The sequence below is a fragment of the Phytophthora parasitica genome (assembly GCF_000247585.1).
Source record: "Phytophthora parasitica INRA-310 unplaced genomic scaffold supercont2.6, whole genome shotgun sequence".
In the NCBI taxonomy this organism is placed as follows: domain Eukaryota; phylum Oomycota; class Peronosporomycetes; order Peronosporales; family Peronosporaceae; genus Phytophthora; species Phytophthora nicotianae.
In genome coordinates, this window is record NW_008648992.1 from 1818728 (window position 1) to 1835056 (window position 16329).

The window sequence follows — 16329 nt, forward strand, 5'->3', positions numbered from 1 at the left end:
ACGTTGACGATCGTACTGGTATCCCACGATAGATTCTTCCTGAATGAGGTCGCTGAAGAAACGATCCTAGTGCGCGGGCAAGACAAAAAGCTCGTGTATTTTGATGGTAACTACGACTCCTACGAAGAAGCCATGGATACGAAGAAGTTGTTCAACGAGAGACTGCAGCACAAGCTTGACCGAAAGACCGAGAAAATGACCAAGATGGTTGCGCGTATCACCCAGCAGGCGTCTAAGGGCAAGGACGACAAGAAAAAGCAAGTTGTGGCTGCGAAGAAGAAAAAGATGGAGCGGATTGGAAACGAGCGCAACGACAAGGGCCACCGCTTTAAACGGAGCCGCGACCGGCAAGGCTTCCATTTTACATTGCTTGACGGTGCAGAAGACACTGCACTTTACGAAACTTCGTACAACAGCAAGGCCTGGGAAGCGTTGACGACGCCACCCCCGCAGATTCGGAACCTCACAAAGCTCGCACAAACCACTATGCTTTCTCTGGAGAACGTATCGTTTAGTTACAAAGCGGCGGCAGAGATACCCAACCAAAGAGAAAACTCCACCTCACCTCCTCTCGCTATCAAAAATGTAACGTTAAATGTGGCGTATGGTGAAAAGGTGGTCTTTGTCGGTCGAAACGGAGCGGGTAAGACAACACTGATGAAGATTCTCAATCGAGTTATCAAACCGGATGCTGGTAAGGTGCAGTATTTCCATGGAGCACGTGTGGGGACTCTCATGCAGCATCACGTGGAAGACTTGAAGCGACTGGAGTCTCGCAATCTCAACGCGTTGGAGCTGCTAATGAAGTCGATCAGTAAGAAAGAAAACTCGCCCGAGGTGTTGCTCGCAAACAATGGAAATTCCAATCGAGGCACCACGTCACTTGAAACCAAGGTGCGTGCGCACTTAAACAAGTTTGGCATCAGTGGTGAGACTGCTGTGTCCGTGCCGCTGGGAGGGTTGTCTGGTGGCCAACTTGTTCGCGTTGGTCTAGCCTGGGTAACGTTCCCGAATCCACCCCATGTGCTGCTACTGGATGAGCCAACGAATCATCTCGACATGACCACTATTCAGGTGTTTGGTGAGGCCCTGCGCAAGTACCAAGGAGCGGTTGTGTTGATTTCGCACGATATCCATTTCCTCAACATCCTAACGCGAGAACAAGGCGGCAAACGCCTCAACGAAAGTGATAGCGATGGCGACAAGGATGAATCGCACCCTTCACTTCCAGCACGCGTATTCGAGGTCCGAAAGTCCAAGGGGATCGTGTCTGTCCATCAACTAGAGGGCGGTGTGGACGCTTACAGACGGAAGCAGGAACGGATTAGCGCGTCGGTGGGGCGAGTGTAGGACTGGTAGTAGTTAATTAATTCAGACCATTTGGCAACGCTCGCTCGCTAATTCAAGGGATTTATTAATTAAACCACCACTCGCTCGAAACACGGCAGCAAACACTTCAACAAAAACCATATGTTTTTGTTATGAGTGAAGGTCTTAACATGGATACACCTGCTCCAATTTGTAAGCACACCGTACAGAGTCGTATCGTCTTGATGGAGGTGGAAGGCCGAACAAGCACTCAAATGAGGCTGTACCAAGTTTTGAAAGGATATTGTCGAGCTTCAGTGTTTTCCAATATCTGTATTCTAGAAAGATTGGCAGCAGCGGAAAGAAGCAGGCTCACCTCGAGAAGTGAAGTAGACTATAAAATTAAGGCGACATGATATATCGAGCTGACCAAGGAACTGTCAGTCTCGTCGCGACTTTCGCCGTTAGTATTTGGGAGTTGAGATGACACCGTTGATGAAGAAGAATATAGTGGAACACCCTGTGCCGGATTTACTAATAGTGCAGCACTATTATACAGGGATGTCGTGATTGCGTACACTTAGATCGGCTCATCCTGGCGACTTCGCTGGGGAGCTTTCTTTTAGTGATCCAGTGGTTTTTACCTACAATCTGTGTCGCAACTACTGCATACCTAAGGTTACGGTACGCTTTCGGACTGATGAGAGTACGGAAGAAAAATTATGGGTGTACAAATGACTGTACGTTTCTGGTTTACGGGACGTCTTCTATAGTCGTGAGTAAACACAAGCTGAAGGACAGGCACGAGAGTAGAGTGTAGACGTTCTCCATTTTGACACGAACTACCGAGCTTTCTCTAACCTCGGTATTATGTGACACAATCTTTATTTTAACAAGTATTAGGATACACTGGGAGCTCCAGCCAAATGTACCACTTTACGAGTCACACGGATACAAATTCCCTGTTATTTCGGAACGGCTCAACGAGTGTATCTCCTCGTACTTAAACGACTCAACAATCAACCGTAGTTTTTAGCTGGTTTGGGCAAACCGGACATTTTGATTAGAGCGAATAATAGGTGGAATTTGCGTTTACTAACGCTAGCATGTTGCCATGAATGCAATGTCAGCCTCAATAACTTGAGGACGGAGCTACATGCATTATAATCGGCGATATGCTTCGCCATCAAAAGTCAAGCTGCATGTATTTCAAAGCAGACTCGCGCAAGATTTTGAGTGTCGCATTGCTCACAGGCGCTTGCGTGAGTACTGCATCCCGTCAATTTGACGGCGTCAACAACACGAACAATATTCCAACAGAACAGGCTGTTTTAACCCTTTGAGACCTGTAAATGCATGAGCAGCAATCGATAGCATTTTGGCTAGAAGTCAACGAGAAGAATACCCCATTGCATACAAACAAGACTAAAGTGAGAGGTTAATGAGGATTGTAGTAGATTGTAAAGTTTTTTTTTACTTAGTATATATAAAAGTACTAGAATATACCATTTAATAATGCGCACATGTGCGGCACATGATGTACTTGCCACGCAGGAGGCTACATACGGTTGATCTCGTCTTCAAAGCCATAAATTGATTTTCTAGATTACTTATCACTGTCTGCACGAGTGGACACACCACTAAACCCCGTCAAGTGCTCCAAACACGTGGGCATTTGTTCTTCAGATTACGGCCGGTCCGAAGGTCACATTCGTATGATTTTTAGTGAAAATTCGACACTTCGGATTGAGCTGTGAATGGAGATACAAATAAGGGGGTAGAGTTTTTAATAACAGCTGATGAGTGCAAGGCTCTTGTTTGTGGCTCTGTAGTCGACCACTGGAACTGGTGTTCACTCTGCAATACACAGTTTATGTAAAACGCATCCGAAAGTTGGATTCAGAATACGGCACCATGTAACCGTGTCCGACCTATTGTAATGACACCTTGCTTCTACACATACATTAGAATCAACACCGGGTCATATAGTCTGGATAGTCCCTCAAGGGCCTCTCGCTTGCGAATGTAGATATCGTCTGCAAGGACGGTCGCTTCGATTGCTGTCACAGAGAACAGCTCCGTTGTCGTCGCAAATGCGAGTTGTTAAGGGGGGGGGGGGGGGGCTCTTGATTGTAATGGAGATTAACCGTGCACTTCAAGGTACAACAGCGAGTAAGAATTTACTTAGTACAAGTCACTCCACAAACTTGGATACAGGGTACATTTTCCTCTTGTCCAACAGGAAGCAAAGCGAGAGAACATCTTCATCACGAAGCTCACACATTCGCGGGAACTTCCTGGAGCGGAACGCCGTTCCGTCGGTCCAAGCCAAATCTTGAACGTGATCCTGGACCCCTTTGGCGCATGGTTCTTGTTAAACCGATGGTTCAACGACCATAGAGTTCCGTAACTAGAAAAATGACTCATCAACTCAACCGCACAACAATGCACCTGTTTTACATTGCGAACAGCCAAAAGCTTTGACGGTAAACGTCTCAGAAGCGGCTAGGCTACTAAAACTACGCGAGTGGGCTGTCCACAGCTCTCTCACAATTCGATTTACTTGGCGGTCACAAGGCACACCAATATTAAAGATGAACGTCCGTCTCGCCGCCTTCGTTGCTGCCCTTGCCAGTCTTTCCGCCGGTATTGACGCTGGCCGATCTGGAAGCTGTCCGTTCGGCTTCGACAAGGTCGCGTCTGTCAAGGAGCAGGACCGTCAGATCTCCAGCGAGCTGTACGACCCCAAGAGCTGCGAAGTGATCAACTATGATCTTGTGAAGGCGGACCTGGAGAAGCTGATGACGGACTCGCAGGCCTTCTGGCCCGCCGACTTCGGTCACTACGGTGGTCTCTTCATCCGTCTGGCTTGGCACTGCAACGGCTCGTACCGCCGTGCGGACGGCCGTGGTGGCTGTGACGGTGGCCGTATCCGCTTCAACCCGGAGCACAGCTGGGCCGACAACACCAACCTGGACAAGGCTCTGAAGCTGCTGAACCCCATCAAGGAGAAGTACGGCGACGCACTGTCGTGGGGTGATCTCATCGTGCTGTCGGGTGACGTTGCCATTAAGAGCATGGGTGGACCCGTGCTAGGTTTCTGCGGTGGTCGTCGTGACGACGCCGACGGCACGAGCAGCCTGCAGCTGGGCCCGTCGGCCGAGCAGGAGGCCGTGGCCCCTTGCGAGGTTGACGGCCAGTGCAAGGAGCCTCTTGGCCCGACCACCATGGGTCTTATCTACGTGAACCCCGAGGGTCCTATGGGCAAGCCTGACCCTGTTGGGTCGGTGGCCGATGTGCGTGACACTTTCAAGCGCATGGGTATGGACGACCGCGAGACGGTGGCTCTGATCGGTGGCGGTCACGCTTTCGGTAAGACTCACGGTGCTTGCCCGACGGGTCCTGGTCCCTCTCCGTTGGAGGACCCCGAGAACCCGTGGCCCGGCACCTGTGGCGAAGGCGAGATGAAGGGCAAGGGCAACAACACCTTCACCAGTGGCTTCGAGGGTCAGTGGACATTCACGCCCACCAAGTGGGGCAACGGCTACTTCAAGGGTCTCACTAGCTTCGAATGGGAGAAGTTCGACGGTCCCGGTGGTCACGTGCAGTGGCGCCCGGTGCCCGACACGAACCCTCCCGTCCGCATGCTGACGGCCGATATCGCGCTGCTGCACGACGAGAGCTACCTCAAGATCTCGAAGGAGTTCGCTGCGGACCAGGCTGCTCTGGACGAGGCGTTCTCGCACGCCTGGTACAAGCTCATGTCGCGCGACATGGGCCCGGTTGCTCGTTGCCGCGGTAACGACATCCCCCCTGTCCAGCCGTTCCAGAACCCGCTGCCCCCGACGCCCGAGAACCTGCCGGACTTCGACGCTGTGCGCAAGGACATCAAGGAGCTGCTCACCAAGTCGGTGGACGGTCTCCCGAGCGACGCGACCAGCGATGGCAAGGCGTACAACGGCGCCCTGTTCGTTCACGCCGCGTGGCAGTGCGCGTCGACATTCCGTATCACGGACTACGCCGGCGGCTGCAACGGCGCCAAGATCCGCTTCGCGCCGCAGAAGGACTGGCCTGTGAACGCTGGCGTTGACAAGATCATCGCTGCGCTTGAGCCCATTAAGGAGAAGTACTCGACGCTGTCGACCGCCGACCTTATCGTGCTGGCTGGCCAGGTGGCCCTCGAGGACGCTGGAAAGGTGAAGATTGACTTCCTCGGCGGCCGCACAGACGCTCAGAACGGCGACGGTGACGACATTCTGGCCCCTCGTGAGTACTACAACTCGTCGGTGACCGCTGTGCGTGACAACATTAAGATCCTGGGTGTGTCGCCGGAGGAGGCGGTGGCTCTTGCCGCTCGCCCGCGTAGTGCTGCGCAGCAGAAGGCCCTGGGCTTCAGCGGCTCGTACAGCAACAGCTCGGCTACGCTCTCCAACGAATACTTCAAGGTGCTGCTGAACGAGACGTGGACGGCAGTGTCCAAGAAGGAGTTCAAGGCTGGCGACAAGGACATCTACATGCTCGACACGGACCTGGCCCTGCTCGAAGCGCCTGAGCTCAAGGCGTCGGTGGAAAAGTTCGCCTCCAACGAGTTTGCATTCAAGCAGACGTTCTCCAAGGCCTGGAACAAGGTCATGACGGCCGATCACTTCAAGGCCGACAGCTACTAAGCAGTTGGTCCATTACATCTTGCAGTAGAGTCTCAGTCATGAATCCATTGTAAAAATTTATGTTTGCCATTTTGCAACAACTTCCACATCTTCATGCTAGAAAAAAGTTTTTGTACGCTGCTCAGAAGGACACTCCTTTGGAGGTCAAGCCACCATTTTACCTGCAGTTCCCGGACTTTACGTCAATGGTGTGGTACTGATTCCAGTCCCCTGACACAGGAACATGCAGCGAAACTCATTGCCAAGTGCGAAAAATCTTCGTTCGGGAGGAAATTAACCACCATGATGGACGAAAACGTCCGTAAAAGCTGGCAAGCGTGACTGTGAAGAACCCATTGACAGAACCAATTGACAGACATTATTGCTGTTCGACTTGGATATAAAGACTTTCCGATGCAGTGTAAGCTGTATAAGTTGCTAGTCTATGGGAAGGAGGCCACTTTGTGAAACATCCAAGATACCGAAAAAGAAGACGAAATGGTGGCTGTGGCACGAGACTGCAACTCGTTATTGCACAACTCAAACACGACGTCAGCTGCTATGACGATAGTGATAGTGTTGGCAATTGGAAAGGAAGTCACCGTAACGACTGGATTAGCTGGTATTCCTCAGGTGGAACTTGTCACGGTCACTCCTCAAAAACGGGAGTGAAGCTCAACTTTTTGAATCCCGGACAGGAAACTTTTGCAGCGTTATGGGCGAACCACGGGAACAGCACGTTGAAGGATATCTCGGCAATTCGGGAGCGACGAGAAGCACTACGTACGCTCGGTATGCTCTTGTTGCGTGGCCAGCAGCACGTGACGTCGAGAATTCGTTCACGTTTATTGACGCCAATGCAGCAGTTGGCACTCTTCAAGCTCAGAGACCTGTAGATGCTAGCACTCTGAGGACGTTTATGGAAGCGGTTGCTTCAAAGTTTGCGGAGAACCGGCCGTCACTACATTCATGGACTGAACCACAGACTGCGTCGGTTGGATTTTGCCGATCAATGTGCGATCTCTTGGTCGATGCTAGACTCGTGAAAATGTTCTTCTACAACTTCGTAAGAGGCATGGATTCTTATGAAAATAAGGATGGACTTGCTTCTGGCTTTGGTGCACTAGCTCGTCGTTTCGACTGGAGCGGTATTGGCTCCGAGATTCTGGAATCCTTGGGTGACACAGTGGATCCTATGAGTATGGACATGGGCATGCATATGTAAAGTATGCGTGAGACCAACGATTCTACTTCCGGTATCAAAGTGGTGTTGCAGATCGCGGATGGTCTTAATACAGGTATTGCTCAGTTAGCACTACTCAATGCAGCAGTCGAGAAAGCTGTCAGACTGTGCGACGAGGTTTTGAGTGCATCCAGCACCCTTGATCTGCTTTGGACATGGGGAGTTCGATGCGAGGATCGAGCCATCTTCGATGCTTTGGCGACCAAATTCATGCAAATCCAGCCCAAGGCTGCTACAACCAGTAATTAGGGCGTTCTCGCAGCATATCAGTGCAATCAATGTCACGGACTACAAGTTCGCAGTACTAAAGTCTATCGCTGCGAAGAGGATCGAGTGATTAAATAACCAGATCCAAGCACAGAGCCAGCCTTTCTCGTGGGAAATGCCCGACGCCAATTTCCCCGACAATGCTGACGTTCAAGCGTTCCTACGTGGCCCGTACGTGTCGATGAATACAATTGGAGTGCACCATTTTAATGGAAATGGTCACGCGAGGAACTACGCGGCCAAATGGATGTGCGAGCAGCAAGTGAACGCGTCGTTCACGCTGGAAACTGAGGGCAGAGCCCAGCATGTATACGTCTTCAATGAAGACGTATACACGCTGATGAAGACGGTCTTCATCACCAAGACGTGGACGTGGTTTGGAGAGCACCAAAAGAAACTGGTAGAGTATAAAGAGGAACTGAATCGCCTGTCGCGATGATACGGAGGAGAAGCGACTGGAAATCCTAGAAAGCGAGCTCGCATTGGGATGGAGGATCTTTTGACATAAGGCGTCAACATGGATCTCCTGTAACTAATTTCTAGCTCGAATGTTGGTCTTTCAGCCGCGATGTTCCCACACCTCGATCCGAGCACGTTTAGGGGCTGGTCCCTCCTCAGCAGTGGCTTGACCAAAGCGGTCTATCAGGCACTGAAGCTCCGATTTATGAGTCACCACGTCGTTTTGCTGCTTATTAAACCATGTCCGTGTTTTCGTGATGGTGGCGAATGCTTCTTGTCCTCTGCCGGCAGGAACCATCGAGAAGGAAGCGTGAGTCTGCGGGGTCCTCTCAGCGAACTTCCGAGCTGCCGGGAGACCACCGAAAGTCCGGACCCCAACCGTAGTCTTGGACATCTCCGGACCTCGTAGAAATACCTGGATCTGCGGATCAGGAAATATTGCGTGTGGCATTTCCCAACTGAAAGGTTTATCCTTTGCTTGAATTTGACTCTTTAGCCATTCAATACGCATTGTTGCAATCGATGCCAATACCGCAAACATGTCATCCGATGAGTTAACGTCACTCAACTCTTGCAAAAATACGTCGATAACCGGACCAAGTAATGACGGATCCATTTGCTTGAGCCTCTTGGCCAAAACATCGACAACACTCTTGTTGCCATTACGTATCGTGGAAACCCAAAGTGATCCGAGAGCCTTCGATGCGCACAAGCAATCGTTCCTAAGCGTCACAGCATCACTCACAGCTGCTTTTAGCAGTGCTTCTTTAGCAAGCCCGTCGTCCAGTCCATCGAATATTTGCAGCGCTAGCACCATACTGGAATCACTCGTTCCTCCAAAAGCATCAAAACTGTAGCTGCTGTTTCCTGTCTTACTGCCCAATGAGCTCAGCAGAGCCTGACCAATGCTACTCCAGTCAAACTTTCGTGCTAACGCAACGTAGGCAGGCACGAGATTCGCCTTTTCCTTCACATTACTGCAGATCTTGGTGAAAACAGGGTTGCTAGCCACACGTCACCCGTGTCGACCAAAAGTTTACTTATGGTTTGTGAAAACAACGCAGAGACGGAAACCTTTTTCGGCTCAGTGTACGAGTATGTTCGCGAACGGTCGAATGATGCTTGGGTTTCCACCAGTTTGTCACCCACCGCATTGACAAACACGCGAAGAGTGTCAGGAGCAACAGATTTTTGATGTTGCAGAACCTCAATAGCAGCGGTTGCGCTGATGAATTGCAACGTATTCTCCACACCGTTTGCCACCGGCCAGGCGACGATCGCATAGCGAGAATACGTCGTGTTACTCGAAGCTCCCTCGTTTCCAAGATACCCTTCTGTTTCATTCTCGCCGTATTCTTCCCACATTTGCGCCAGTGATTCTTGGTCTGGATTCAGCAGGTTTAACTCGAACACTGTTTTCGTCCTTCATGCAAACTAGGCAGCTGCACCACCAACGTTGCCACCATTCCGTCCTCTTTCTCGGTGTCTTGATGCTTCACAAAGTGGCCTCCTTCTCCGTACACAAGCATCTTGTACAGTTTGCACTGCATGGGGACGCCCTTATACCCCAGACGACTAGCAACAGTCTCACTTAGCTTCTCTATTCCCGTGTGCCACAATGGGTTATTGATTGCCACTTGATCCGGTGCGAGTTGCCAACTTTTGCGGACATTTTCGTCCGTCATGGTGTCCAATTTCCGTCCGAATAAGGATTTATCGCACTTGGCAATGAGTTTTTCCGCCTGTTCGTCGCATAATGGGAGTGCGATGCAGCCCACGCGATCGACGAAGAGTCCGGGGGCTACTGGGAGTGTATCGGCTTGTCCTCCGAAGGAATACTCCCCCGCCACAGATGATAGTGATTATGCTCGCGGCGTTGTCTTCGTCACTATCCTTTCCTCTTCAGCTCCACGTTCTTCTTCATCATCATCATCGTAATCTTCTTCGCCGTCTTCATCTTGTTTCTGATATTTTCTAGCAGTGAATTCATTGCTGTCGTCGTTCTTGTTGTCACCTAAGATATTGCTGATCTGCGCGCAAACAGCTCCTTTTGGGACGGGGATGTCCCTGGGCTGGCCACTCAGACCAAATGGCCAAGTGCCGGCCTTGAAGGCGTCGCCCTCCCCAGGCTCGCTGTACGCGTCGTAGTCGTACATGACACTGCAATTGTTGCAGAATGCCTCGCGCTTGGCTAAAGCACTTTTCCTGAAAAAAAGCTCTTACCTTGACTGCTCATAGCTTATGGCCCACCATAATAAAAAAAAGATCAAAAGTGGGCCGAAACCAATGCGCACTTTTTTCTATACAAAGTACGTTTTACTCAAAAATCCATGCCATTGATCTTGAAATTAAGGCTATCTCCCCGTATTCCGAAATCAAGATATAATGTCGGTATGAGAATGCTATTAGAGAATAGAGATATTTGTTTAACTTAGAAGTACCTATTAATGGTAAGGTATCTATATTTCTTAAGTTTTCATTTAAAATATAAAACGTTAGAAACACATCTATGTGTCTTCCTGCCATAACTGCATGCACACTCCTCGATTGATAATGATCTGGTTCGACGATGAGGAAGAGTACGGCAACTACGACGCATCAGAGCCCATAGAGGCCGGAATCTTCAAGTCTGGCGAGTGACCGTTCGGTGTGAGTGGCAAACCATGTTGGATTGCATATCAGAGACGTGGCGACAATGCAGTTGAAGTCAGGCCCGGGACCCGTGCAAATGGTGAGACTAACAGGAGAGAAACTCTGAGAAGCTGAGAGCCACGGGTCTCTGTATGGGAAACAGGCTTGAAGTCTGTTCTTGGTTGTAGGAGCTCGAGAGAACTTAACAATCTAATCTATTCACTTTCCATTTCCTTCTCTGGTGTGCAAGGGTGCTTTGGATCAAGTGCAATCTCCATTAAACCTGACGACATTCCGGTCCCTACGGGAGCGGTTTGCGCTCAGATCAGCAACACTATTGGCCCAGAAGATGACGAGGCTGCTGCTCCAGCAGCAGGCGAGTATTCCTTCAGTGACCCAGTCAACACACTCCCAGTAGCCCCCGGAGCATCTCAAAGTTCGTTGTCCGGAGAAGACGAAGTCTTCAAGTGGTGCTGGAGCTAATGACACTGGGCAACCTACGAGGAAACATGATGATATAGCCGGCACCCTCGCCTCCTGGAGCTCCTGGGGCTGAGTATGGACTACTATCACCGGGACTTGCCGCAGAACAAGGGTTTGAGTTTACATATGATCGTCGCGCGCAAAGTTTCTTGGTGATTGAGGACGAAATACCTGTGATTGTGGCCACACCTCATGAAGCGACCTGGGGCTTCTACGTGACACATCCATCTACCGGGTTTGCGAGAATGAGTCCACAAAATGTACCTCGGGCAAATTTCAGTGCCGTTGAAGGAGTCGCTTTGATGAAGATCTGGCATGAGCGTCTCGGGCATATCTGTCCTCAGTACTTGAAGGCAATGACCGATAAAGACGTGGTGAAGGGCATGATGTTGACGCAGCGCCAGAAGCATGAAACCTGCGATGCGTGCCATATTGGCAAGCAAAAGAAGAAAAGGCTTCGTAAAAAGTTAGACAGAGGACTGAAGTCTCCAAACCAAGTCGTGTACACCGACCTGCTGATACCCAGTAAAGGAAACGGAACTCGGTTTGAAGCAGTTCTCGTGATAATGGATGGGTTTTCACGCTTTGTGACTGTGCACATGCTGACCAGCAAGCGGAGTGAAGTTGTAAATCAGCACATGAAGGAGTATATTCTGTGGGTTGAGAGACAAGCTGGCAGAAACTCGGCTAATGGTGGCAAGGCCAAAGTTCAAAAGGTAATTACTCGTGTGTACCGAGTTCAGCAGGTCTTGACAGACAAAGGAGGCGAGTTCGTCGATGATGCCACGGATAAATGGTATCGAGCTCAAGGCATTGAGCATGTTGTGGTTGGTCCGAAAAGCACTCAACTGAACCTGTGTGAGAGAACGTACCAGTCATTAGTGGAGATGACCAAGGCGACCATGCACGACGCTGGCTTTCCGAAATCGTTGTGGCCAGAAGCGTTGACGAACGCTGCCTACATCAAGAATCGGGTCTACAATAAGGGTTCTCAAGGAATCCCGTTTGAAATGATGGTTGGCGTCAAACCAGACATCCGTCACATCTGCAAGTTTGGTTCTTTGGCTTACGTACACGTGCCGATCACTCCAGGACGTCGTAAGAACCACGACAATGCGAAGATTGGATTTGTCCTCGGCTACGCTGAAGATGTCATCGGATGCAAAGTGTATTTTCCTCAGGATCGCACCGCTAAGTTTGTCTCGGACTTACGCGTTGCAGAGGATGTAATGTACAGAAATCTCCATGAGGTTGAGCTGACTGACACAGATTTGGAATCGTTGCACTTTGAGCAAGTTGAAGATTCTGAGACGTCCGACGAAGTGATGACTAGTCAAAAGCACACTGTCACCAGCCTCGTTGACTATGAGCAACTAATGAGCAGCGCAGCAGCATCAAGCAAAGCCGAGACAGTGAATTTTGAATTCCGCAGTCTCGAGGAAGGCGTGAATGATGATGCTGACGAACCGGAACTTGGTCAGGCTCGGGTAGAGATACTGCCAAGTGAAGTCAACATGACCATGGCAAGCGTGGCAAGTGCTGGAGTTGCGACAGACGTGAAAGGGATTACTATAGCGCTCCTAAGCAATGGTAACGATCTGCAACCAGAATCAAATACCTCGGTAAATGTGGAGTTGAATGCACAAGAGGAAGATCGGCATTCACACGAAATCTTGGCGGAAAATGGCAGTCAAGAAGCTCATTCTCAGCAAAGTGAAAGTGCCACTTCATCAAAGCCATGTCAGAGCAGCACAAGCGTGCAGGATGACATTGAATCAGTTACTGGTGTGTGAGGGTCTGTTGCACGATCCGAAGTTTCTGATGAAATTGAACGTGGTGGAGATGACGAACTTGCTGAGGCTGATCAAGATGTGACTGTGGCTAGCATCTGTGGCTCTATGAGTGTAAACAATGAGGAGGATAGTGCCGAAGAAGTGCAGATCGAGCATAAGAAGATTGACGCAAGTGCGTTGTTGCCTCCTCCACAAACTGGGAAGCGGACACAGCGATACGAAATTCGATCGGAAAAAGAGCGAGTGGAACGTGAAGCTGCAAAGCAAGAGTCAAAACGAACTCGGACCGGATTGCGTGAGGTGCACGAACGCCGACGCCCGAGATATCTGAACGATTATGTCGCGAATGTTGTGCAGAGTTCGTCACGTATCCTAGATAAGAATGGTGCACCTATTCGAGCAAGTAATGTGAAGATCCCTAAGAACCACAGGGAAGCAATGCGATCGACGTCCGTGACTTCTGGCGAGAAGCTGGACCTGAAGTAATGGATGCGTTGAAGGCCAAAGGTGTAATTAAGGAGATTCCGAGATCTGAAGTACCCCAGCCTACCAATACCGGCTGGGTGTATGCAGTTAAGTTGGACCACCAAAGCTACGTTATTCGTTTCAAGGATCGAACCGTCGCATTTGGGAACCACTAACGTCCCGGGACTGATTTTATTGAAACGTTTTCACCGGTTGCACAAATGTCATCGTTTCGATTGATGGTGGCACTTTCCGCTGCGCTGCACATGAAATTGTATGGAGGTGATACCAATACGGCTTACCTCAACGCCATGCTGGGTATTCGCCAGTATCTCAGGTGGATGGCTTTCCTTGCGAGATAGATGGGCACATGTACGTGGTCGTGAAGGCCTTGTACGGATTGCGACAGTCCGGCCGAGAATGGAACTCGATATTGAACGGGTGACTGCTGGATAATGGCTATCTACGCTCGCCGACTGAACCTCGCCTCTACTACAAGTTCGAAGGTGATGTCATCATGTTTGTGGTAGTGTACGTGGACGACATCCTGGTCGCTACGAATACGAAAACAGTAGGTGCAAGTTGTTTGAGGAGCTTGGCAAGTCGTATGGCATTAAAGACCAAGGGCCTCTCTCACAGTACTTAGGCATCGCGGTGGATCAGTCGGACGGGTATGTCACCATTCGGCAGAGCAAATATGCACGTGAGATTGTGGAGACGTTTTGGTACAGCAACGTTCACGCCGTTGGGAATCCAATGGAGACAAATGTCAAACTGACTCCTCTCGATGAAAACGAAGAATCGGACACAAGTTTTGCGTACCGACAAACGATTGGTATGCTGATGTACCTAGCTCCGGAACAAGACCAGATTTAGCGTTTACAGTTGGGCAGCTCAGTCGTTTTGTAGCAAAGCCTTCGGCTAAGCATGTGTGAACGCTGAAGCGTGTGCTGCGCTATCTTGCAGGGAGTATTGACTACGGTATTACGTATGAGCGAGCCAAGGACGTGCCCACGGATGTTGTCCTGAAGGGGTATTGTGACAGCGACTGGGCAAATGACCCCGAGTCCCGCAAGAGCACAACCGGGTTTGTGTTCACGGTGCAGTGTCGTGGATGTCACGACGCCAATCGATTGTGGCTCTTTCCACGGCTGAGGCCGAATATGCTGCTGCATGTGAGGTGTCCAAGGAAGCTGTTGATGAAAGCAACATTTTACAAGAAACCTTGCCACATCTGAGTGTTGAGCTTAGGATTGGGATTGATAACCAAGCTGCTCACATGTTGGCCACCAACCCAACGTATAGTCGCCGTACTCGTCACATCGAGTTTCGATAGCATTTCGTACGCGAACAAGTGCAAAAGGGAGCAATCCAGTTGCACAAGGTTAACGGTGACGTGAACTCGGCGGATGCGTTTACGAAGGCCTTGAACAAGCAAAGGCTCAAAGCACTACTACAACTCGTAGGTGTTGGCAAGTAAGAAAGCGTCGACCACTAGAAATGCATTCTGGTGATCACAGCGTGCGCTTAAAGGAGGCGTGTCGAATTGCATATCAGAGACGTGGCGACAATGCAGTTGAAGTCAGGCCCGGGACACGTGCAAATGGTGAGACTAACAGGAGAGAAACTCTGAGAAGCTGAGAGCCACGGGTCTCTGTATGGGAAACAGGCTTGAAGTCTGTTCTTGGTTGTAGGAGCTCGAGAGAACTTAACAATCTAATCTATTCACTTTCCATTTCCTTCTCTGGTGTGCAAGGGTGCTTTGGATCAAGTGCAATCTCCATTAAACCTGACGACATTCCGGTCCCTACGGGAGCGGTTTGCGCTCAGATCAGCAACACTATTGGCCAAGAAGATGACGAGGCTGCTGCTGCTGCAGCAGGCGAGTATTCCTTCAGTGACCCAGTCAACACACTCCCAGTAGCCCCCGGACTCTTCGTCGATCGCGTGGGCTGCATCGCACTCCCATTATGCGACGAACAGGCGGAAAAACTCATTGCCAAGTGCGATAAATCCCCATTCGGACGGAAATTGGACACCATGACGGACGAAAATGTCCGCAAAAGTTGACAACTCGCACCCGATCAAGTGACAATCAATAATCCATTGTGGCACACGGGAATAGAGAAGCTAAGTGAGACTGTTGCTAGTCGTCTGGGGTATAAGGGCGTCCCCATGCAGTGCAAACTGTACAAGATGCTTGTGTACGGAGAAGGAGGCCATTTTAAGAAACATCAAGACACCGAGAAAGAGGACGGAATGGTGGCAACGTTGGTGGTACAGCTGCCTAGTTGGCATGAAGGAGGAAACCTGGTGGTCTATAGAAATGGAGAACTGAAACATCGCCACGATTTCGGCAAGAAGGAGGGTACAGCGGAATATCTTCCGCACTATACGGTTCACTACGCTGACGCTGAGCATGCTTTGGAGACCGTAACCGAGGGTTATCGTCTGGTACTCGTGTACTCAGTCTGTTTGCCGTCAAACATGCGCGCGCTGGAGGGGAACCCGGACAAGTCGATGACGAAAGAGCTGGCGAGTGCTTTTTGCTGCATGGGTCCTGAGGACCAATTGTTTTCGCTGCTATTGGCTCACGAGTACACGGAAAAGAGCATTACGGGCTTGGGATTCGGAGCGTTGAAAGGTATTTATCACGTCCGAGTGGAAGCTCTCATTGAGGCAAACAAACTCGTAGGCGTAGACAAGAAGCTCCAGATGTTCTTTGCGGACTTAAAGCATGATGCCAGCTTCTATGATGTTGGAGGCGAGTGGGAAGAAGACGCCCATAAAGAGAGTATCACGTGGTACGCTTTGAGCGGAAAGAAGCTTGTCGCTGCGTCTGGTGCTGCATTCGAACTTCTTGAACCCTGACCAAGACACGATGGCTCAAATCTGGGAAGAACGTGGAGAAAGCACCTTTGAAGGATACTTGGGGAATGAGGGAGCGACGAGGAACACATCGTATTCACGCTACGTACTACCTGTGCAGGGGTCCCGAAAATGATATTGTTATTTATTACACTCTGTAACAAAA

At 50.2% G+C, this 16329-nt stretch overlaps 6 protein-coding genes across 6 annotated transcripts; 5 read left to right on the top strand and 1 right to left on the bottom strand.

Moving 5' to 3' along the window:
* Positions 1 to 132: 132 nt before the first annotated feature.
* Positions 133 to 1350, top strand: PPTG_04279 (hypothetical protein; the record flags this gene model as incomplete). Its single annotated transcript, XM_008898171.1, has 1 exon — positions 133 to 1350. The coding sequence occupies one exon, from the start codon at positions 133 to 135 to the stop codon at positions 1348 to 1350; it is 1218 nt and encodes a 405-aa protein (XP_008896419.1).
* Positions 1351 to 3769: 2419 nt separating this feature from the next.
* On the top strand, positions 3770 to 6063 carry PPTG_04280 (hypothetical protein). Its single transcript, XM_008898172.1, has one exon. It carries the CDS (start codon positions 3903 to 3905, stop codon positions 5973 to 5975), a length of 2073 nt encoding a protein of 690 aa, XP_008896420.1. The 5' UTR covers positions 3770 to 3902; the 3' UTR covers positions 5976 to 6063.
* A 606-nt stretch (positions 6064 to 6669) lies between these two features.
* Positions 6670 to 7179, top strand: PPTG_04281 (hypothetical protein; the record flags this gene model as incomplete). Its single annotated transcript, XM_008898173.1, has 1 exon — positions 6670 to 7179. The coding sequence occupies one exon, from the start codon at positions 6670 to 6672 to the stop codon at positions 7177 to 7179; it is 510 nt and encodes a 169-aa protein (XP_008896421.1).
* Positions 7180 to 7182: 3 nt separating this feature from the next.
* Positions 7183 to 7446, top strand: PPTG_04282 (hypothetical protein; the record flags this gene model as incomplete). Its single annotated transcript, XM_008898174.1, has 1 exon — positions 7183 to 7446. The coding sequence occupies one exon, from the start codon at positions 7183 to 7185 to the stop codon at positions 7444 to 7446; it is 264 nt and encodes an 87-aa protein (XP_008896422.1).
* A 133-nt stretch (positions 7447 to 7579) lies between these two features.
* On the top strand, positions 7580 to 7903 carry PPTG_04283 (hypothetical protein; the record flags this gene model as incomplete). The annotated part of the gene is made up of 1 exon (XM_008898175.1): positions 7580 to 7903. One exon carries the CDS (start codon positions 7580 to 7582, stop codon positions 7901 to 7903), a length of 324 nt encoding a protein of 107 aa, XP_008896423.1.
* Positions 7904 to 8023: 120 nt separating this feature from the next.
* PPTG_21598 (hypothetical protein) lies at positions 8024 to 10079 on the bottom strand (the record flags this gene model as incomplete). The annotated part of the gene is made up of 4 exons (XM_008898412.1): positions 8024 to 8927; positions 9017 to 9308; positions 9359 to 9761; positions 9813 to 10079. 4 exons carry the CDS (start codon positions 10077 to 10079, stop codon positions 8024 to 8026), a joined length of 1866 nt encoding a protein of 621 aa, XP_008896660.1.
* Between the last annotated feature and the right edge of the window lie 6250 nt (positions 10080 to 16329).